The sequence below is a fragment of the Grampus griseus genome (assembly GCF_964374135.1).
Source record: "Grampus griseus genome assembly, chromosome: 2".
Taxonomy (NCBI): Eukaryota; Metazoa; Chordata; class Mammalia; order Artiodactyla; family Delphinidae; genus Grampus; species Grampus griseus.
Genome location: NC_139018.1, coordinates 11,380,346 through 11,398,271, shown reverse-complemented (window position 1 = coordinate 11,398,271; position 17,926 = coordinate 11,380,346). Strand labels below are relative to the sequence as shown.

General features: G+C 54.6%; 1 protein-coding gene across 1 annotated transcript in view; it reads right to left on the bottom strand.

The window, feature by feature from the left end:
- ITPK1 (inositol-tetrakisphosphate 1-kinase) overlaps nt 1-17,926 on the bottom strand; it is a 162,101-nt gene that overhangs the window by 116,507 nt on the left and 27,668 nt on the right. The window contains exon 3 of the mRNA XM_082647731.1: nt 5,541-5,565. Coding sequence (XP_082503857.1) covers nt 5,541-5,565 — 25 coding nt within the window. The remainder of the gene's footprint in view (nt 1-5,540; nt 5,566-17,926) is intronic.

The following is a 17,926-nucleotide window of genomic DNA, read 5'->3' as shown; positions in this document are numbered from 1 at the left end:
ACAAAGGTTCACTGGGTGGAAGGGCCGTGACGGCTGTGCCGTGCTCAACACTTGGTCCCTTTAGCACCTAGTTGTTTTGGGAGCAGCAGGGCCTCGGGAGCAGGTCCAGCCCTGACCGGGGCTGTGGGCTTGAACCTACCTCTCAGCCGGGCTCTGTCAGGTGGCCAAGGCTCATCGCCACTAGCCAGGCTCACCCTGCCCTCCTCCAGGAAGGAAACCTTCCTGACTTACCAGGCGGGGTAAGGACCCTCCTCCGTGCCTGTGCCCATGATCCCCACCACTTTGGCCCCTGGCTGCCAATTGCAGACTTCAGAGAGCTGCAGGGATGTGGCCTGGGCCCACGTGAGTTCCCAGCGCCTGCAGCCTGGTACACAGCAGGCACCCAGTGAAGGTTTGCTGAATCCTGCTGCGAGGGGGGGGCCCAGTCTTCCCAATCGGTACCTGCCGGTGATGAGGGGCCCTCACCTCATTGGCTCAGCAAGGCCAATTGTTAACGCCTGAAATGGAGGAGTCAAGGGGCCCTGTGCATCCAACAGTACAGAAGAGACAACTGAGGCAAACAGGTACCTAGGACCGTCACTGTCATGACAGGTAGCCCCTGAGGACACAGGGGTGGAGGGCATCTTGTCCCACTCTCCCCCTGTGCTCTAGTCAAGTCCCAATGCTGATCACAGAGCAGGACTTCCATTCCTCCCAGCCCTGCTGGACTCGGGCTTACCTGGGCCTTCTCACGCTACCTGAGCAGGTAACGGCAGGTGTTTATTATTATCAAGCATCACTTGGCCCAACAGGCCCACGTTAGGAGAGGTCAGCTGGCCCGCAGACAAGCCCACCGCCAAAGCCTTTCTGAGTCTCAGACACACAGGCCCCAGAGGCCAAGTGGCCCAGTCCCAGCGGGGCCTCTGATGGCCTGAGAGCCGACCTGCCGTCCCCCGCTCCGAGGCGGTGTCTGCCTCAGAGCCTGGTTCTGGGAAGCAAACGGGGTAACGCTCTAAAGCAGTGGCCTTCAAACCAAACCTCCCAAAATAAATGTTTAAAACTATATATCAATTTGCACATTTTCAAGTTGACATCTAAAATTTCTCATCGTAAGTTTAAATACTTGTAGAGGATGTAATTGCCAACATATTGTAAATATTAACATTTCAGAATAAAACTGTTACTGTTTCTCTTTTAAATGGATATAGTGGAATCTAAATACCATAGCGATTTGAGATCCACCATCATCCATCTTAAAATTACAGAATCGGGCGCTTCTTAAACACGTGGAAAGATAGCAAGGCTCCTTCCGCCTCCTCAAACCCCAATTTCCAATCCACATCCCTCAGAGGTGTTTCCACTATCAGTGTATTTCATGTTTGAAGGCCTTTCATTGATTAGTCTATTGTAGTATGAGGCCAAAAAAAAAAAGAGTATAAATGTCTTAATTTTTTAATTTCATGTGACCATAAAGCTCTAAGTGTCAAAAGTTTTCTTCTGGATTGAATTATTATTACTATTAGTACATAACTGATCAATATCACAGAGATATATTATAAATTTGTACAAGTAAGAATCATAAAAATTAAACCTTATTAGAAATACATCTCAGAAGAGATGAATGGTAATTTTTTTTAAATTATTTCACATATCCAGAGATGACTATTACCGACTGCTACAATAAAGCAGTGTTTATTATCAATTCTATCTCCATTTTTCAATTTTTATAGTGCTGAAACCACCTATTCAAATAAATTTAAAAAATGGAAAGGAAAGAGATTTACCATAGCAAATTCTCTGAATTCCTTTAGAATTATATGGCAAGAATTACAGTAATTTATTATCAAAACTCATTTTAAATGTTCTATCATCTGACAACTCAATCAGGCCCTCTTTCAATTCTGTTGCAAGCAAAGAACTGGACCTACCTCACCTGCCCAGGATCCTAACAACCAGTCACATGCTGCCCAAGAAGGATGTATGCCCCGGGGTCACACATCACGTGCAGATCTGCCTGTGGGTAATGAGAGTGTGTGCTTCTCCTGTAGACAACCAGCTTCCAGTATGCCAGGCGCGGTGCCAACTGCTTTACCCAAATTAATGCAATTTGTCCTCACAGCAATCCCAGGGGACAGGCACCACTACTATCCCCATTTTACAGACAGGGAGCCTGAGGTACCTGGGGGTTAGGAAACTGGCCCGAGGTCAGACGGTCAGAAACATGAACCCAGGCCATCTGGCTCCCGCCCCCACTACGTGCACTGCCTCTGTAGAGACGGATGGAGGGCCGACGGGAGAGTTTACAAGCTCCTTCCCAAGCAGATCAGCTGTGGGAACTAACACATGAGTTGGCTGAAGATCTGCAAGAGTGACTTTCTTAAATGTGCTCCCACCCCCTCCTTGGAGAGGTTACACACAAATGCTTCCTTCCATTAAATGGCATCATTGCCTGGTATACAGTAGTGCCCAATAGATGTTAGCACCCATAGTGTCACTACTGCCATTCAATAGCTGGAAGAACAGCTCTCGTGACCAAGACAAACACTGCAGGTCTTACCATCATTTTACAGTCTTGGTTCCTGACCCTAGGTGCCAGCATGCTTTTTTTAAATAGTAGCCAAAGCCCAGGTAATAACAGGTATGGAAGCAAGGAGTAAACCGAGCCATCTATTAACAGGCAGGGGAGACCCAGTTATCAGAAAAACCATGGGCTTTACAGACAAACCAACTGAACTTAAATCCAACTCGACCGCTTCCCAGCTGAGTTCCCTGAGGGAAGTCACAACATTCTGAACCTGTTTCCTAATGTCTAAAATGGACGTGAAACACCACTCACATTACCAGGTGGCTGCACAAAATGGGACAATGGCCTTCAGAGCACCTGACACAGGAAATGCTGGGTGGAGGCTGGTGGTATGCTTACTCTCACCCTCTTCAGTCACTGCCACCCAGTGACTGGCAAACGCCCATCTCCAGCAGCCAGTGGCCCACCAGCCTGGGGTCTGGTGCACAGAGGCTCGGCTGATTTTGGAAAAAAAAAGCCAAGTGGCTTGGTTTCCAATTTTTGCAAAGAACCTTTTCTCTACGTCTTGAAATTTCAAGTTCTCCAAACACTCGGGGATGCTAGGAGGAGGTGAAGAGAGAGGTGTCGTGGTGGGTTTTATTTTTAGATGTCGGCATGGAAAGCTTCCAGCCTGCCTTCACGCTGGTCCCCAGCCACCACTTCCTCCCTCCCTCAAGGCATCACCAAAATGAACAGTAGACCCATCAAAAAGGATTTCATAACTCTTCTTCTGCCTGGTAGATTCTAAAACAATGGCTTCGGTTTCTCATTCCACCCACAAAGTGGATTAAAGGTTTTCATCTTCCCAGGAAGCCATGTAAAGAGAACACACTGACCCCTCGGTTGTCCCTGACATCCTGAAGCTCCAAGGCACCCTCCCCCATCCCCCTTCCTCTCCCCTCCCGTGGGAGGGGTGGCATCCCACTGTGCTATAGTCCAGGATCTGGTGTGAACAGAAATCAGGTATTGGAGGTAGAGCATATCTCTTCACCTTTTAAGCAGTGGTTGTTCATGAGCATGCGAATTCATTTCCTCTAAAAACAGCTCCCAACAGAAATTTCCTCATGGACCCTGATGGGAGGCTGTAGCTAACCTCAGGGAAGCACTTGGCCCTTCACACAGGTAACCTCCAACGATCGCTCCAACTATGGGTCTAGGCCTTGGTGGTGGGTATAGGAGCATCTACAAAGGATCTGGGGGCTTCCAAGGTAACCGTCAAAAAGGACTGAGAGACAAAACTAAGCCAAAGCATCCTGGAGCAGGAAACACCTAAGCTCCAGAATGACACAAATACAACCGCACCTCCTCTGCCCACTGTTGGACCCCTAGCAGGCATTACCAATCGATCCCTGTCCTCAGCCATTCACGGATTTTAGAATCCTCCAGGCACCCACTACTAATCAATCAGAAATGACGCTGAAAGCATACTTTTTAGTAGGCTTCAGACCTCCCCCTTTTGATGGATGGAGAAACTGAGGTCCACAGAAAAGCTCAGTGCAGATCATGAAACTGCAGAGCCAAGATGAGGCAGGATGAAAACTACACAGCTGCTCAGAGGCTTCTAGAAACTACCTCCTCTCCCAAAACAAACCTCAGCCTTGGGGTGACAAGTTCAACCCACAAGCTATGAAGAGCGAGGCCAGGAGGAAGAACTCAGCAGCCGGCCACTCTGGCAGCCAGACAGAGGCCCCCAGCCTCACCCCACCAGCCAGGCCCACGTGGTCCCAGGAACAGAGCAGCTTGAGACCAACACCCACAGAACCTACTAGGTGTGGGGAGGGGGACTGGGGCCGGAGTTAACACGGAGGGCTCCGAGAGCTTCTCAGCAGGCGTTATGAAAACCTACTGCAGATACTGTATCAGAGGGCCAGGCTCCCCATCGGCCCTGAGGTAGCCCCGGCCTGGGTTACCCTCTCAGCAGCTACAGCTGGAAGAAGGGCCGCCCGCCGAGCTGCACAGACAGGCAGACTCACCCTGGACAGGGACAGAGAGGGCGACAGCAAGCACAACCAGGCCACCCTCGGGTCTCACCAAGACCCACCGCTACCTGCTGGGGAGCAGGCAAAACCTCTGGGGCAAATGTCACAGCCTGCCCCTGACCAAGAGCTGAGGGAATCGTCACGTTGACACAGAGAGCAGCGGCCCCCTTCCCATCCCCCATGAGTTGTCATTGCCAGGACAAATGCAGCTGGCCAGAGGGATTCCCTGGCGTGACACACCCAACCCCCCCCCCCCCCCCCCGCCTCCCCACTCTCAGGCAGGTCCAACCTCCCGGCATTACTGCTGCGGTCCAATGCGGTCCGAGCTTGTCATCTATTTGGGGCCCACAGGGCAAGCCCCACCCTGCCCCACCCCCCCCACCCCCCCAGGAGAGTCTCTCCAACCATCCTCCCTTCCCCAGTGAGCTCCTGACCCAAGTCCAACCCAGGGTGAGGCAACACAGGGGTCAGGAGCCCCCACTGACTCAGTCCACACTCCAGGGGCCAGGGGTACATCGGGAGGATCAGATATGGCCACTGAGAGCAGAAAAGGGGTGACAAGGGGGAGGGGGACGAACCCTGGGGCAGGGGGAGGAGCATCGGTGGAGAAGACGATACCACGTCAGCCATAATACAAGAATGGTCCAGGGTAGGAGAAGGCCTGTCCCCAGAGCTCTAACAGCCGAAGCAGAGCCCCTGGGGGCTGGAGCTCCCGCAGCGGAGCCTGAGGACAGGCGAGTGGCTGGGTGGCTACGCCCCTCACCCGGCCCATCCCCGCCCCCACCAAGGGCGCCACAACTCCCGCACCAGCAAAGCAGAGCAGTTCCTCAACCCCGACACACCGCCAGCTCCAGCTCGGTCCCGCCGGGGCGGCAATCACGTCCATTGCACGGGGAGAGAAGTTAAAAACGAGAGCACGTAAGGAGAGGCCAAGCGCCCAGACTCTTCAGGGAGGGGGGAACAGTGAGGGCTGAAGGCCCCCCCAGATGAACAACGGCGAGGGTGTGGTCTGTACTCACCTGCACGACTTCTATCCCTCGCTTCCTGTGGAGAAAAACAAAGAAAACACAGGTTACTCCAGCAGGCAGGAAGCATCCTTCCAGAAACTTCACTAGGGCCAGCTGGAGGCAGAGCAGCGAGGAGACTGCAGCTGCACCGCTCAGGCCATGGTCCCCAGAATGGCTTGTTTTCAAGGGGGAGGCTTATGAACTCCTAGCCAGCCCTCAAAGCCACCTTGCGGCTGAAAGAGAGGGCTGGGTGCCCAGAGGAAGCCGGCTAGAGGCCACTCACGGCCAGCCGTCCCGCACACCAATCCCGGGGCCAAGGCTTCGGGGGCACAGCTCCAACCTGGACCACCCCAAGACCCTCCCACCACCGATGGCCTTAACCCAACCCCCCAACCCCACTCCCTCCCGGGTCAGGTCGGACACCTTGGCCCAGTCCCTCAGGCCGGCCTCAGCCCATCCCACCGCAGCCCATCCACATTCCCACGTGCAAGAGGCCCCAGGCCCTTCAGTCCTGCCCGGCTGCTTGTCCACTGCTGGTCATCTCTGCCCCACTGACATCCTGCCCGCCCTCTGAGCCTGGTTCAACCACCACGGTCCTCGCCAATATCCTTCCAGGCCTGGACTTCGCCTTCCCCGTATCTCCCCGCACAATCCCAAGGCCGCCGTGCTCCCACACGCGTGCCCTCACTCACCCCACCCCGTGGAGCCTGGGTTGGGGTCCGTGTCTCCAGAGGAGCACACAAAGGCTCCCTGCCAACTCCCCCACCCACAGCCCTTACTGCAAGCGGTTCAGGACACACAGGGCTGCGTGGCATCTCCAAGCCTCGGTCTCCACCCTCCATCCCAGCCTTCAGGATTCAGCTCTGACAGACGCCCTCCCAGGAAGCCTTCCCAGACTCACGGTGTCCTCTCCCGGCCCGCACATGCCGGGTCAACTCGGGGCACCGCTTCCCAGCCCATGGTTCCGGAGCGCCGACCGGCTGTCCCCTGGGGGCGGAGCGCGTGTGGACCGCAGACAGCACACCAACAGCCCGGGCCGTGTGCGCTTTCCTGAGAACAGAGGCTGAGCCCCCACAGACACTCAGAGGAGGCTGTGATCAGGCGAGGTCAAGGCCTGGGGCTCTCTCGCCCTCACCCCCTCCTTGGAGCAGTGTCTGAGGCAAGTTCGCTGTGCGCCCGCCTGGCATCCAGACGCCCCTGAACATAGACACAGGAGCCGCAGCTCGGTTCCTGTGCCTGGCCTGGCCCTTGGGGGACAATACAGATGCAACAGCCACGGTTTGGGCCCCCGAGAGCCTCACAGCCTAAGGGAGGAGACGACACAAAGCCCCAGAGGAACCTCCAGGCCACGGTGAACCGGCGTGGCACCTCACACGGCACAGCAGGGGTGACACCCGCCAACCCTCCCAACAGGCATTTCCCAGCACCTTCCGAGCACCGGGGCACAGAGTGGAACTCACAAGGAGGCCACCACGTAAGACAGCAGGACACAGCAGGTGACCAGGTCACACTGCAGGACGTGCCCGGCTGCCCGTCCCTCCACACCCAACATCTCCCAGGACCCCGGGCCCCGGGAACCCCATCTGAAAACCACAGTGGTTGATGCTTTCGGGGCCCTCGCCGTCACTCAGCTTTCTCTGCGGACACCTCCCAGGACCCCGGGCCCCGAGGAACCCCATCTGAAAACCACAGTAGTTGATGCTTTCGGGGCCCTCGCCGTCACTCAGCTTTCTCTGTGGACACCTCCCAGGACCCCAGGCCCCAAGGAACCCCATCTGAAAACCACAGTGGTTGATGCTTTCGGGGTCCTCGCCGTCACTCAGCTTTCTCTGCAGTTCTGGAAGGAATGGCAGCCGATACGCATCTGCTTCCACGATTGCATGAGGGGACGGGCTGGACACGGCAGCACCGCCCTGGGCCACCAGAGCCCATGGCAGGGGGACAGACGGCGTCACTTAGAACCCATGTCACATCCAGGCGTCGGCTCACAACCCACGCCATTCATTTCTGAGCCCTGTGGACACCCCAGAGCCCCTGACTCACCCCCAGACCATCCTGGCGCCAAGGGAGCATCGGTGACGGTAACCCGCCATGGTCACGTGGCCTGTGGCCGTGACTGGCTAGGTTAGGCGCAGCGCGCCTCCTCACCCTGCCCGCCCCCACCCGCAGCCCTGGATGGGGATCTTCAACAGCTGAGGGGGGAGCCTCAGGGGACGAGTCTCGGGGACAGACAGACGGCCTGCAGGAGACAGGCCCGTGTGTGCGTGACCCACGCCAGGTGGAGAGGGCTTCGGCCAGGCGCCGGGCCCGGCCCGGCTTCTCCCTCCAAGTTAATTCTCTCGGCATCCAGGTTATCCCAGCGTGTGGCTCTCATGTCCTTAGGAAGGCAGCTGCGGTCACTTCCGATCCATCCACATCAGACATCAGCCCAGACAGTTCCCACCGTCCTTACCCCTGTCCTAAAATACAAACAGGACTCTAACTCTGAAAACAGATGGAACACGTAAAATAAAAGAAACAAAAAAAGTGGTCTCGAGGACAGACTGACAACCTGAAGTGGGGCTGAGCTCCCAGGAGCCAGTGCAGTTTCTCTGCAGCTCAGAGCACCAAGAACAGGATAAACTGCACCTCTGGCAGAAAAGACGGGGCTCGGGTCCCCTTTCCACACACGTCCGGCCACACGTACACCAGACACCCTCGTGGTGAGAGGAGCTAAGGCCCACTGAGTGCTCACGGCACCTTCCGCGGTGATTGCCCATTACTCTGACCGGCAAGCTGAGGCCCGGCTGCCTCAGGAGAGCGGGTGCTGGCTCTGCAGCTGGGCTCCCCACACCACGCAGTCATGGCGCAGCTGGCTCAGGAGGTGCCAAGAGGGCAATCCTGGTCTCCATGCCCCAGGGCCTCGGTGTAATGGGAAGCCTAGGGACACAAGCGGAAAACCACGTTCCCTAGGGTGGTGGGATGCCACGCACCCCATCGCCGCCCACTCAGGAAAATAAGGTATAACCTGCCGGGGCTCCCTTCTGCACCTGAAACCTCTGCAGAACAAAGGTACCAAGAATGTTCATTTCCCGAGCAGCGGGCTCCTGAAACCCGGCCCTAACCAGAAAGTTCAGAAATTGAATCATGACACCAAAGGAGAAGCGGGAGGAGGGGGCGAAGGAGGGAGGGAGACGGGAGGGGGAGAAGGGAAGAGAAACCAAACCTGTCGTCAACTGAGTAAACTGCTCCTCCTGAAAACCCCAGCTCCCTGACCTCACCCCACAGACACACTTGAACGGGCAAAGCGTTTCAGGCTGCGGACGTTAACTGCCCCACTGCCCGAGACAGCAAAAGCCTGGCAGCGCCTAAACCCCCCAAGAGGGGCCACTAACAAACTACATGCGGTCAAAGGAATACTACGCAGCAGTTAAAAGAACAAGGAAGTGCTCCAGGCCCCATAATGCATTCGTCATCTCCAAGACACTGCTACGGGAAAGCAACGTGCAAACCCTGTGGGCCGTAGACAGTTATTTGGGTTAAGCACAACACCCAGGACAAAAAAGGCATGCTTGCATATATGCAGAACGAATCTGAAAGTACTACCAGAAAATAGTTGTGGCCTGGCCTCTAGGCAAGGGTGAGGGCAAAGGTGGCTGGGAGGTGATGTGAGGACACTTCCTTTTCACTGTGCACCCTCGTGCACTTCTTGAATTTTGTGCCAGGTGCCTCTAACGCATGCCCCAAAACTAGGGAAATTTATATTTTTTTACAAAATAACAGTTGTCAGCATTCCCAGGGTCTGGCATAGAGTAGATGCCTGGTGAAGGCATGGGTCAATCGACCAGTTGATGGAGTGAAGAAGAGGAGCTCAGGATTTATCTAGAAAAGCTCCCCTGTGCTGCTCAAAGAGGAGCCGCCATGACACCCCTTCCGGGGCCACGGGACTGTCACGCATCAGAGCACCCAGTTTGGATGCTAAGCCCATTTAAATACTTGGGCACCGGGAAAACAGATCGGGAGGGAACACACTGCAGTGTTAACTGCGGCTGCAGCAGTGAACTGATGTGTGGTTCTTTTCATTTTCTGGCAGTTTCTAAGTTTTCGACAATGAGCATAGATACTACCTCTAAAATTATAGAAAAAGTAACAATAAAAGTTAAATAATTAAAGAATTTTACTTAAAACCTGCATCTCAAGAAAATGCAGGCCCTAAATTGTCATTTCCTTGATAAATATTGGATTAATAAGTTTTGGACAGAGGTGTACCTCACAACTCATAATATAAACCTGCTTTTCCAAAAGCTGGATATCCCATAAGGGAGGATCCATTTTGCAAAAGGGACCTCCCTCTCCAGACGACCAAGGAGAGCATACCCTTGGGGAATTTAAAATACTTACAAAATGGAGTATCTTTTCAGGGGAGAAGACACAGCAATCAGAGAAGGCTTCAAGGAGGAGGCGGCATTTGCCGTTCGAACAAAAACTGAAGGGCAACTACAGACAGACACTGGGGAGAAGAAGTTAAAGAGGAATAACACGAAGAGTGTTCCCCCTTCCCAAAAGTCATCTGGGAGTGTGGAAGCATAAGCCCCACTGAGAGGGCAGGCGGGGGCGATGAGAAGTGGATACAAGATGCAGGCTGGGCACAGCCCAGGGGCCCAGAATGTCACCCCACAGGCCAGTGGGTTCCAAATGCCAGGACAGATGACTAAGAATCACCCCTGGAACTTGTCAAAAATACTAAATTCAAGGTCCGGTCCCAAAGACTCTGATTCAGAAGGCGAAGGGCAGGGTCTGAGAGGAACTCGGGGCTCGTCCAGCTCCCAGGTGTCCTCTGGAGCTGCCAGGTGTGGAACAGCTGCTCGTCCCCAAGGAGCAACTCCTGCCGCTTGAGGAGCAGTAGGACCAGATATGCCCGGGAAGGGGCGGGGGCCTGTTCGTTCAGGGGCAGCCCCTCCAGGTGTTGGGGACAGGAGTAGAGGTCACGAAAGAACCAGAGCTAGCTGTGATGCTCACAGTCTGGGTGCAGCAGGCTGAGAACACACGCCAGCACCAGGGACGGAGCGTAGCAGGAAGACAGTAACTTCTCCATTTTTTGACCGCAGTGGTGCCAGGAGGTGGTCAGAAGCCCCCACTGAGCTGAGCAAACAGTTCAGGCCTGTCTGGGAGGCAGGCAGACGTGGAAGAGGTGGGGGGCGTCCCCACGAGGAGAACGCGGAACCAGACCCAACTGTACCTCGTGCCTCACTTTCCTCACCTGTCAAGCGAGGAGAATCCTGGACCCCACCGCACAGGACTGCTGGGCCCACGCTGGGGCTGGGGGCCTGTTACTTCTGTTCTGCCCTGCCTTCCTGCCCTTTCAGAACTGCCCCTCCTCTATCCATGTGATTCTGATGGGCAAACAGAAAACTGAGGCGCTGCAGCCCCTCCAGGGGTGGGCACGTGGCCTAGCACCTCACTTAGCTGCAGGATGAGCGCGGGACCCCAGACAGATCAGACCGGGGCCTTTCCAGGACGGCTCCTGGGGCAGTGTCAGCAGCATGAAGGGCACGTCCCGGAAACGTCCGAGGACACCGTGGGCAGACTCTCAAGAAGGAGGCTACACCAGGAAAAAAGGCCAGCTCTCCCTTGCCAGAGGCCAAGGCCCCAATCCAGCCGGCCTAGAGCCTGCCCTCTCTAGACTTTCAGTTGTGGATTTTGAGTTTCTGTCACTGGCCACTGTCTTGCTTAATACAGCAGAGCTTAGTAAGTGAGAGCAGCACCCACTTCCTGAAGACAAAAATCACCCCAAATGACACGGTGTGGGGGGGGGGGACAATACAGGACAGGAGTCCAGCGAAGAGGACCAAAAGCAAGAGGACTAGAAAAGAGCAAGGTCCCAGAAGCCAGGGAGGCAGGACCATACAGAGGCACCAGCCCAAACCACTCAGAGGCCACCATAAGGCCTGAGACTCAGCTGCCGGGTGTCGCACCAGGAAGGGTAACAAGGTACACCTTGGGACACCAGCAGGCCTGCCTCACAGCACAGCGGGGCCCGCGAAAACCAGCAGCAAGAACAGGACGTGTTGCTGAGCAGCCCCGGGTCTCAGCTTTCACATCTGTTAAATGGGTCTGACCCTTCCAGACCTTCCAGGGCAAGTATGAGAACCGAGGGCTGCGGGCAAGTGAAGCACATGCAATGGTGAGTCAGCAGGGAAGAGGGGATTAGGCCGAGACAGCGGTACCCTCTGACCAACACGGAAAGAAAAGTCCCGTGACAGCTGGGAGAATTCCAGGTGCTCTGAGAGAGCAGAGCAGCGACCAAAGAAGAGTGAAGTCTGCCAAAAAGGGGGCCCTTGGGTTCATCAAGAATCGCTTTCTTGGGACTTCCCTAGCGGTCCAGTGGTTAAGAGTTCGCCTTCCAATGCAGGGGGTAGGGGTTCGATCCCTGGTCGGGGGAGCTAAAATCCCACATGCCTCGCAGTCAGAAAACCAAAACATAAAAAAACCCAGAAGCAATATTGTAACAAATTCAATAAAAGACTTCAAAAATGGTCCACATCAAAAAAAAAAAAAAAAAAAAAAAAAAAAACTTTAGGGACTTCCCTGGTAGTGCAGTGGTTAAGAATCCACCTGCCAATGCAGGGGACACGGGTTTGAGCCCTGGTCCGGGAAGATCCCACATGCCACGGAGCAACTAAGCCCGTGCATCACAACTACTGAGCCTGCGCTCTAGAGCCTGCGTGCCACAACTACTAAAGCCCGCGTGCCTAGAGCCCCTGCTCAGCAACAAGAGAAGCCACCACAATGAGAAGCCCACGCACTGCAATGAGGAGTAGCCTCCGCTCTCCGCAACTAGGGAAAGCCCCCGCGCACAGCAACGAAGACGAAACGCAGCCAAAAATAAATTAATTAAATAAATTTAAAAAAAGAATTGCTTTCTCACGATATGCAAAGCCACAGCCACCTGCCTCCCACCCAGGCACAGCAGAGGGCTGGCCACAGTGCACAGCAGAGGAAGGATAATCCCGCTGGGGAGGGAGGCTGGCCAGGCTGCCTCGGAGCAATTTCACAGCAGAGGGGATCAACCCGGAAACACAGGTTTCCCCCACGCCAACAGGCAGGGAGAAAGAAGCTGCACCTGCACCAGAGCTAAAAACCACTTAGAGACGGGAAGTGTGTAATTATATAAGTGGAAAGCCAGGCACATTCACATCCCAGCCATTTGCAGCACAGCTTGGTAATCACCAGATTTCAGGAGCCCCGAATAACAGGCCCTTTCGCACTGCGAGGCCTGCAGGCAAAGCCCCTGCCCCCGCCTCTCCCCAGCCTGCAGAAGGCAGGGCCTCGAAATGTCTCCCAAGGACTCAGGGTTCCCCGAATAGGCGGCTGGGCCTTCTCTTTCACCCGAGTGCTCAGAGGGACACGCTGTCCCCACCACCCCAAATGCCACACCGGCACCACCACCTAACCCACGCTCCAGGACAGCCCCTTAGGAGCCCTCCTTGGCTCCGTCCTCCTCAGGGACCCCACACCCCAGCACAGAGCATGGATGTGAAGGACGCCTGGCTCCGTGCCGCTGACCCCTGCTAGGCTAAGAGCTAGTAAAGTGGACATTAATGGTGACCACCAATATGACAGTTCTCCTCCTCCTGGGCGCTCCCCTGGACACACACGCACACACACGCTCACTCACTCAGCAGGCTAGGCATAGCCATGCGGCTTGCTTTGGCCAAGGAAATGTGCACAGAAGTGCCCCATGTCATTCCTGAGGAGAAGCAGCCGATGGCCGGTGGTCGGCTCTCCAGCCAGTCCTCCTGGTCGTCAGCAGCTGTGGGGGCACGGGGGGGGGGGCACAGACGGCCCCCACAGCCATCCCACACCCACTCCTGGAAAGAAACCTGGCTGGGTGGCTATGAAGCCAGGCTGGGAACCAGAAAAAACTCTATTTAAAGAGGACCTTCAGCTTAGCAGTGGCTCTCAACCAGGGCAATTTTGCCCCAAGGGGACATTTAGCAACATCCGAAGACATTTTTGATGGTCAGACCTCGGGGAAGTGCTCCTGACATCCAGAGGGTGGAGGCCCTACAACGCACAGAACAGCCCTTAAACAGAGAATGATCTGCAACACAGCACCGAGAATGAGAAACGCCGAGAGGCAGAGGACCAGCCCTGGAGAGTAACGCAGGCCCAGAGGGGACTCTGAATGAGCTATAGAAAAACGTGTTGTTGCAAACCTCTCAGGGATGCCTGTTACTGTAGCCTAACCGGGCCTAACCTGACTGATGAACGCTCCTTGAGGAATCGGGGCTTGTGCCCTCTGTCTACACCCCAAATTCCTAGCACAAGGCATCTGGAGGCGCAGCACACAAGGCATCGGGGGTGGGGGGAGTGGCACAAGTCCCTCCCTTTATCAAACCCCCTCAAGAGAGACCCTATGCTACAAAAACACTCAGGCCTGACCCAAGTCTGTGCCTCTGCGCAAGCTGTCCCCTCTGCTGGAACGCCCCTCCTCCTCTGGCAAAGTCCTGCTCGTCCATCAGGGGAAGCTCAGACATCATACCTGCCGAGAGGCTGCTCCCAGCCCCTTCCCTGGGGAGAAGTAATGGCTCTTTAGCCACACAGCCATGGACACTCAAAAGACTGCTCTGTGCTCAGTTTTGGGCCGTGAGCCCCCGAGGTCTGAGAGTTTGTCCTTTATTCCAGTGCCCCGTGCCCACCACCGACACCCCCCACCTGGCGGGTACTCTGCAAGCACTTCCTGAATGAAAGAGGCTGACAGCCTCCAGTCCATCCCTGAGTGTCCCTGCCCGTCTGCGTCCTCGGCAGCCCGGTTCACTTGTCGATGGTTTCATAATTTGGATTTGTCTTCTCTTGGCAGTGCCAGAAATCGAAATGGCCCAATACAAAGGCAACATACAAAGAGAATTTTAAAGCCAGTGCAAACATTTGAATTGTTTGGACAGCTCCAAGAAAGAACCAGATAAACTGGAAGCTAGCATATGTCTTTTTTTCTTGGGGGGGGGGTGGCGCGGGTGGGAGGTCAAGGGGAATGTAAAACCCTTCCCCTGATTGCACAGTCACCACCTCCGGTAACTGAAGACCTTCCCCCATACTAGGTGCCCCACCTGCAGGAGGTGGGCCAGAGGGTCCCGGCAGTGGCATGAGTCAGCGTGTCCCTTCCGACCTAGAACGAGCCCAGGGGATGCCTGGAAGTGGCTTTTCCTCATGAACCCAGGATGTCGGCAAGAGGCAGAGCTAGTGACTCACCTTCCCGGCATCTCCAGGAAGAAAACAGAACCACCAGGGCCAACAGGCCTTTGCTGTGGAGGCGCATGGCAGCACAGGGGCTGAGGCACTTTAAAACCCCACCCCCTCAACTTTCAGGGTGGGGAAACTGAGGCATGGGTGGAGATTACCCAAGAATGTGTTCTGCTGCATCCAAAGTGTCACGTTTCAGATTAGAAATCGCCCTGACTTTTCATCTGAAAATAAATGTTGAAATTCCCTTAACGCCTCCACTTTTCAATATAAAAATTCTCTACTTGAAATTCTTTTTAGGTCTTTCACTACCCCCTTGCAGGTGCTAAAATTTTTCCTTCTCATTATTAAGGATGGGCCCTAGGAGCGGGAGACCCACAGGGGCATCAGGAGGGGTTGGTTCCAGCGCTTTCCCCCACCCCCAGCCCCAGCAGTCAGTCGACCTGCCTCAGGGCTAATGACTCAGTCGGTTCTCTTCAGAGCAGTTTCTTATTCCCAGGAATGCGAAGTCTCTTTAACATCAGCCCAGTGAACAAGGTAAGCTCCAGCAGGAAGGGAGACAGGAACCCCTGTGCTGATATTTCTGCCCTTTGGACCCACTGGGGGAGGGAGAAGCCTGCCCAAGAAGTTCTGAATTGTTTTTAGCACCTATCCTCAAGGTGCCACACGCTCTCAAAATAACTGCACAAGTGTGTGTCCCAGGACTGCTTCTGGGACACTGACACTCTTTCACAGGCTGCATTCCAGAGCAGATTAAATATCTCCATCCACCCAGATCCTGCTGCTAGCACTCCCTTACAATTGAAAGCTCCCTCCAGCCCCAGGGCTGGAATCCAAGACCAAGAGAAGGGTTCTTTGAGCCACCATGGTTGGGGCGGGGGTGGGAATCTCTGCCCTGCGCTGTGCTGGAACTCCAAACACAGGAGCACAGAGCTCCCCGTCTGACTCTCATCAGACATTTGCTGGCCACGGGGCCCTTGAACACAGCAAGCCCCTGGGCGATGGCGGTGAGCACGGGAAGGTTTCTGAAGACTGCTGCTTGAGCTGAGCCCCAGGGGTGGCCAGGAGGGGGGCTGCCAAGGCGTACCGGGAGAAGGCTGCCGCTACAGCTGGGGCAATGCCAGGGCCTCTGGGCACTGGGGTTCCCTGGGCCCCTCTGCCATAAGCACCAAGGCTGCTGTCACATCAAAGCAAAGGTGAGGTTAGCCCCATCCCCAATCTCTGAAAACTTAAACCACAAGCACCTTATCCAAATACTTCCCCAACCCCCAACTACTTTCAGGATAGGGGGTTGGGAAGACAGGCCCAGGGAGTCAAGTAACAACCTTACCCATTGGTCTGTGACTAAGGGCAGGGAGTCAGGGCCTGGCTCTGACCTTGACCTAGTCCCTCCTGACAGGTTCTGAAAAAGGCGGTGCATCAGAACAGTATATTCATTTCCTATTGCTGTTTTAACAAATTACTACAAAGTAGAGCTGAAAATAACACAAATGTATTCTCTTGCAGCTCCGGAGGTCAGGAGTCTAAAATGCGTCAGCAGGGCCGTGCTCCTCCTGGAGGCTCTGGGGAGAAATCATGCCTTTGCCGTTTCCAGTTCTAGAAGCTGCCTGCATTCCTTGGCTTGTGGCCACATCATTCTGACCTCTGCTTCCACTGTCACATCTCCCTCCGACCTTCCTCTTATAAGGACCCCTGTGATGACACTGGGCCCTCCCAGATAATCCAGGATAGTCTCCCATCTCAAGATCCTTGACCTTAATCACATCTGCAAAGTCCCTTTGCTACGTAAGGGACCATATTCACAGGTTCTGAGGACAACTGGGCGGAGGGGGACATTATTCTGTCTAGCCCAACAACAAGGCTCTCGCAGCTCTGCCACTCCGGAATCTCAGACACTCTCTCAAAGTGCCCACATGTGGGCTGGTGGCAGATTAAGATTTGCCCAGAGGTTCGTTGGGGGTCTCGACAGTCACCAAGGAGGAGGCTGGGGCTCAGCCCGCGCAGTGCCCGCAGGACTCCAAAGGGGCGATGGATATAACCAAACACTGACATGGGTCCCTGATGGGAAGAGGCACCCAGGGCCTGGGTGGCGAAGACCTAAGGCCCCAGGCCTGGAAGGCTTGGTTGTAAATTGGGGGAAGCGGTGATATTCCTGACCCTTGGGTCCACCTCAAGGTCTATGAGAAATGCCCAGACCACTTAGGCCTCCCCACCCTCCGCTCCAAGGCCACCTGGCTCCAGCGAAGGCCACAGCTCCAAGCTGCCAAGTGGATGCAAGAGACACTCTCCAAACTCAGGCGTTTGGGGCCTGAGCCCAGCACCTAGGCACACCGGGGCCAGAGAGGGCCTGCAGAGCCCCCTTTTACAGGCCCGGGGTATCAGGCCCTGGCCCCTGCCCACTTCAGATGCACTGAGCGGCAAACTCTAGAAACAGGCAGTGGCTCCACCTGGTGCCTCTGAGACCCTCAAATTTCAGGGAAGGTTCCAAAGGCCTGGATACAACCCAAACAAATGATTGGCAACACCTGTAATTCCTGAGCCCCTCACTCCCCACTCAAGGAAAAAGGGGATCGAGGAAGAGGCAAGGGTAGGAGGCAGGGGCCAGGAGGGGCTATGAGATGGGCAACAATGACCACTTAGCATTCATTTCAAAGGCTGCGTTAGGGGGTGTGACTGTCCTATTTCTTCAAGTGAGGACATTTAGAGAGGTTAAGAAACTCACCCAAACATTATGCTAAGTGAAAACAGCCAGAGAGAGAAGGACAAATACTGCATGGCATCACTCCTAAGTAGAATCTTAAAAAAAAAAAAAATCAAACTCAAAGAAACAGAGAACAGAATGGTGGTTTCCAGGGGCTGGGGGTGCGGCTGGGGTCAGGAGGAAATGGGGAGAACTTGGTAAACAGACAAACTTTCAGTTATCAGAAGAATATGGTCTGAGGATCTAATGAATAATACAGTGACTATAGTTGACAATACTGCATTATATAACTGAAATTTGCTGAGAGTAGAACTTCACTGTTTTCACCAAGAAAAGGGAGTAAATATGTGAGGGGACAGATGTGTTAGTTAACTCAATTAACCCTTCCGCAATGTGGAATATCGAATCATCACACTGTACACTCTAAATATATTACAATTTGTCAACTAACCCTCAATAAAGATGGAAAAAATGC